General features: G+C 43.5%; 1 protein-coding gene across 1 annotated transcript; it reads right to left on the bottom strand.

Annotated features, from left to right (window-relative positions):
• Positions 1–1,515: 1,515 nt before the first annotated feature.
• On the bottom strand, positions 1,516–5,703 carry bhlhe41 (basic helix-loop-helix family, member e41). Its single transcript, XM_079501994.1, has 5 exons — positions 5,298–5,703; positions 5,142–5,208; positions 4,827–4,934; positions 4,592–4,703; positions 1,516–4,214 (listed from the first exon to the last, which is right to left on the bottom strand). The coding sequence occupies exons 1-5, from the start codon at positions 5,357–5,359 to the stop codon at positions 3,232–3,234; spliced, it is 1,332 nt and encodes a 443-aa protein (XP_079358120.1). The 5' UTR covers positions 5,360–5,703; the 3' UTR covers positions 1,516–3,231.
• Between the last annotated feature and the right edge of the window lie 216 nt (positions 5,704–5,919).

Raw genomic sequence — 5,919 nt, 5'->3', positions numbered from 1 at the left:
TTAATACAAATGGTATGCCTCATGGGTGTTAAGTGTAATGAAGTATGTTGAGGCTGCACTGTGGAAAGGAATTTACACTGCAAAATCCTCAGATTGATAGTATATGTGGCTTGTAAACTTGGTGCAGTAGAATTTCATTCATTTCACCAGTAGAGGGAGACTTTTGTCCATCAATCAGTGCCATCAGTAATGGCTAGTGTCATCATGGGGTTATGAGCAAGTTGTTGTTTTAATTAGACAGAAAATTAACTCATGACAACTTTATGCCCCATTGCATGGAGCTTTATAGAAACATTGTCAAGCCAAAAAGTACATTTTAGTGGATGTATAGGATATCGGTGCAGACCACGTTCCATCATCGAACAAGGGATTTATTGTTGATGAAGCAACCCTCTGGGCAGAGTCGGCTCCATTAATGACCTTGGATTGAAAGACACAAGTTTGAACTCTTAAGTAGTTTAAAAGGGATGAAGCCAAGTAGACTTGCGTTAAAGTACCAAGATTCAAATATCATGATAAACCAGTTAGTGTTAACAACTAGCACTTGGAGTTGATCCAGATTAAGTTGAAAGCCAATTTGTGGCTTTTGCATCAGCCTGTGTACAGTATGAGAGTGAGTATAAGCTCACTCCATCACATGACATTTACTCTGTCTTAAGCCTCGACTTACGTATACATTCCACTGCAATAACGTGTCACCTGATTAGAACCATGCATCTTAGCTGTGCAGAATAGTCACTGATTGGTAAAAGCTATAGCTATATAGACATTATGTAAGTTTTAGAAATGACTATCTTAAAGGTATATTCAGTGATTTCACTTAATTCAAATATCACTTATTTTTAGTTTTGTTGTGATAATCCTCCCTACTATAGAGTGTGCTGACCATAATGAGTTCCTCCCTGTCCCAGTTAACCCCTGGGGGACGTGGGGTCAAAAAACCTTAGGTTTCGTTTTTGGCTAGGTGGACCAGCCTTCATCCAATCAGGATAGAGAGGGGCCTTCCGCCAATCATGATCGACCGGGGGCGGGCCTTGGCGTGCGTGCTGTTGGCCTGTTGCATGTCCCCCCCACTGTAGTGCGTGCATGTGTACATCTTGTTACTGGGGCAGACCGGGGTTTTTTTTTCCAATCACTGAATGCTCCTTTAAAGGCCTTGCACACCAAGCACCACCACTATAATGACAACAGTTGAGAACAATACATTTACAGTTGCAATAGGTGTGGACAGCCTTTATGCACTATACACAGTGAAATCTTGTGTCAATTTAACTCCCAGTGTACGAATGCAACCAAATGTACCTGGGAAAGGTGTATTTGGTTACATTTGTACAAATGGATAAATTAAGCATTTCACTGTGTAGTCTGGATGTGTTGTCCTCTGACAAATTAGATTTGTACATCACATGCACTAGACAGAGATTTTTTTTTAATAGAGCTGGATCTGATAAACACATTAGAGGATTATGAGCATGTATACAAAATGTTCTTTAAAATAAAGATAAACCTGTAGAATTTTGTTCTGATATTTATTTTACAAGTCAGCAATAATTTAGAACAGCGTATGTGTAAAGCATTAACGAAATGTGCAACAGTTGCTCAGTTCAAACTTTGTCTTAAAAATACATATTTTACTACGTTGACATAGACATGTAAATCTCATTGTATATTCACAAAAAAAAAGAAAAATATTCACTGTGGATCCCAAAGCTGATTAGCATTTGAATCATCTACCTTGATTTAGGGCTGAAATTGCAGTGGCTTATGAAATCAGAGGGATAAATCCATTGCTCCTTTGCTGCAGGGAATCACCACGAAACCGTGTTGTGTCTGTGTAATCGTACATATACTCAGGATTGTCTTGAGATTTATCAAAACAAAGAAAATGGGAGATATACAGTGATTGACTATAGCATACAGCTGTAAGGTGTGTGTGTGTGTGTGTGTGTGTGTGGGGGGGGGGGGGTCATGATTTCCAATGGCCAGAATAAAGTGCACTTCTCAAAGAGTATGCTTTTACCATCCCACATACACTTTCAACAGCTGGGAAACTTATACATTCAATAGGCCTATATCAAAGAGCTAAGGTGCTATCCTATACCATGTAATGTTAGAGGTATACGTCACTGTACCTTAACAGTGTGCAGACATGTTATTCAGGAGATACCAATATGCTCTCCACTCTGATGTATTTGTTATTATTTTTTTATATCGTGTGTTCACTGCTGAAGATTTATTTATTTCTTTGAAAATGATAAGCAAACATAAACCCAGAGTAAACTCAGTAGTCTTAAGTGGGAGAACAGACATAAACATCACATCACATCACCCATAACGTAAGAAAAGACAGATTTTTTTTATATAGGCCTACTTCGTTGCACGCCAGTGTTGCACGCAGAACAATGCCACAATTATGTTGTGTGCGTGTAGATCTGCCATTTCGCGCAACACTTGGGTATAGGCTACATTAAGCCATACAATTTCGCAATGGTTTGTTCATTTTGGGAAGGAAGGGTGGTCGTCCATAGGAACCTCAATCAGTCTACCCATACGGGAGAGGTAGGCCTATACTGTAGAGGCTATAGTGTACTTCATTGAGCACTTATTATTAAGCCCATTTACATGAAGTCAAATTATCTTGCAGGACCAGGTGATCATATTTACAGTCGGAGCCAAGCTGATAAATAACCTTGGCAGAGGTCAGTTGCAACCTAGCCTACATCAAATGAGACTCACTGATTGCGCACATAATTATACGTTCCATTACGCGCCAAACATTTGGCACCAATAACTTTAAAATATTTCTAAAGATTAAAAAATGAAAAGAAAAGAAAACTCTCTCCAGCACAATGTGTGGCCCTATACAAACATGTGGTAGTGTCAATCATTGTCGACAACAATCAATTAATTAATCTCTTACAAGTGCAAAAGGCACGTGCTGCCACAACTGTTCCCTCCCAACAAGATATACAGTATACACAAGATTTCTATTGTAAAAGTTCGTCTTAAAACTATCTTCATAAAAAACGAGATTACCATAAATTCCTTAGCAGAATGCACACAAAAAAACAATGACAACAACGAGGATAACATACAGGCTACACAGTGAAGTCCTTAGTGTTGTATTTAAATTGACACATGGGGATTCTACAGTGCAGATAAATGAGCCCGTTTTACAAGCGAAGAAGACAACAACATGAAAAATAAAACCCGTATTAAAATGTCATGTGATTATGTACCGTCATTGCTGTTTTGCTGGGCTGCATCGCCCCCCTCATCCCCATCCTCCCCGTCGTCACTGTCCTCCCTCTCAGAAGAGGTCGGCTCGGCCCCGTTTGACTTGTCGTCACCGTCGGCGGGTGACTGGTGGGAGTCTTTGGAATGACAGGAGCTTCCGAAGTCACTGCTCTTCTCCGCCGATGACAGACCGGGAAAGGCCGTCGCTGCCGCCGCAGCAGCGGAGGCGGGGTGCGACGGGAGCCCGGCCGCATACAGCCAGGGGAAAGGGGACGTGAGGGCAGCCGCGGCAGCCGCCGGGTACACGTACTTTTCCATGTTGCTTTTGTCGAACAAGGGCATGTAGGATGCTGCCACGGAAGGGTTGATGAAGTAGAAAGGCATGCAAAAGGGGGTCTGCTGTCCCACGCCTGCAGTTATTCCCATCAGAGAGTTCATGAACGCCAGATCGGGTCTGGCTGGGTCTATCCCTGACGATATGCCGTTTCCAGCCCAGTTCATCTTTGGTCTTTTGGCAGTGCGATCGTCCCCAAACTCTTGCTTGACTTTCACCGCCTTGGGTCCTTGTTGCACTCTATTGAGCTCGCAGTCTTTCTCTCTGCCGCCGTCGCTCTTTTCGGCTTCGCCCCCATACCCGCTGTCCGTGTCCGTGTCGTTCTCGTTAAACTCCCCGACTTGGGTCCTCTGTATCACCGGCACGCAGTTGGCCTGAGCGTCGGGTTTGTGCGCGTCGCGCTCCTGCAGTGCGTCCGCGGCGGGTAGCTGGTGGTGCTGGTGGAGCAGAGGCGCGCCAGCCTGGAACTGCGTTAACACCTTGTGGAGATGGCCGATCAGATGAGCGCACCTCTGTTCTCGCGTCGTCCAGTTCTCAAACTTGCTCAGATATTGCAGAACTTCTTTGGCACACGCCTGGAACCCAGAATGGAACGCATCCAAATCCGCGTGTAGGCCTATGGGTGATTTCATCGGCCGCTCTCCTATGTGGGAGATCACATTGAAATATTTGATTGATTGAAATATTTATTAACAGTTTGCAGAATTACAGTACATTTCAAGCACAAACTCAATACAAAGGCTGTTAACTGTGAGTGGACGACCCAATTAAGCATTACACTTGTTTACAATAGGGTCCACCATGTTCAATTCATCAAAACATTTAGAGACGTACAAATAATATAGAATATTAGGGCAGGGTTATTTTTCTTTGATTAAAGCCCTAGCTGTCACACAAACTATTCTAAATGTTACGCCAACTCCATTGGAACTGAACAAAAAGTGTAGGCTATATACACTCTGAAATTAAATATTACAAAAGTTGGAGAATGTGTAACTAACTATCCACGCAGCGACTTACCATTCTGTAGAGCAATAATCTTCTGGTGCTGCTGCTCGGTGACAGCTGTCAATGCATTGAGATGCTTCAGCGTCAACTCCAAGACAACTGCCTTCTCCAAGTGTCCAAGCGTCTAAGAGGGACAAGAGGTCCATGAGCTATAGGCTACTGACAATTGATCATTGTGTGATAATAAACCACACTTTAACACACATATGTCTAATTGTAGGCTATAGCTTTAATGCCGGGATCTCACCGTCAGTTTCAGATGTTCGGGCAACAGATCCTTCAGCTGCCCAATACATTCGTTTATTCTGTCCCGCCTCTTCTTCTCTATCAACCGGTGTGGTAACTTGTATGCGTCCTGATATAAGATAGAAAATATTTAGCCTAAACGACACCAGGGACAGCTCTAATTAAAACGTATAGGCTACAGTTAATCACACTAGCCTATGCTGCATGAACGGATAAAAGACACGTTAGGCTATCACAATATATAGTAGCCTAGGCTATAGATGCACATTACATGCCATGCCCATATGATTAAAAAAAACAAATTAACTGTCCGCACCTTTCCACCATCTTCACGCTTCATTCCTCTTTTAGATTTGCACATGTAGAGAGAGGGATAATCCACCCTAAAGTAAATCAAAACGTAGGATTAGTCTCTACAGCTTATTAAAATAGTTTGACGGAGTTAGTTGTCAAAGCGACTCACGGTACTCACCCCAGGAAATCGGCGTGATCCATAAATGGTCTCTCCTGCAAATGCGGTATTCTTTCATCCATAACTTCTCCCGTCACTTCTCCCGTTGAAGTCTCTTTGGAAATGTTTTTGTTATTCCAAGATCCAAAGACAGGGACGGCGGGAGATGTTGCACAATGAGCGTCCTCCTTTAGAATGATGTCTAGTTTCCTGAACTGCCACTTTGCTGTGTGGTGAGAGCGCACGCGCGCCTCCCGGTAGGAGCTTCCAACTCACGTGCAGCCTGCCTGCACCATGCAGCACAGAGTCCGGTAATTGGACCTTCTCTGTGCAGCCAGCCAGCTATTGTCGTTTGATCAACGATCCGTGCGTAAAATGTCCAAGACACGATAGAGCGTCACTCCACTTCATCACATCATGCAGACTCCTCTCCATTGAACAGAGGAACACATGCATGGAGATAAATGTGAAGTAGGCTAAAAGGCGTATCGGATTCGTCAGCGCGAGACGGACACTTTGAACAAGCCGAGGTGTTTTTGCGCGTTTGACATGCCGTGTGTGTGTGTGTGTGTGTGTGTGTGTGTGTGTGGTGGTGTGTCCCCGGAGCCGCGGATTCTTGCTATGCATGCACTGCACACTCATG

This window comes from Electrona antarctica, assembly GCF_951216825.1.
Source record: "Electrona antarctica genome assembly, chromosome: 5".
Classification (NCBI taxonomy): Eukaryota; Metazoa; Chordata; class Actinopteri; order Myctophiformes; family Myctophidae; genus Electrona; species Electrona antarctica.
This window is presented reverse-complemented; position numbering and strand designations above follow the sequence as displayed.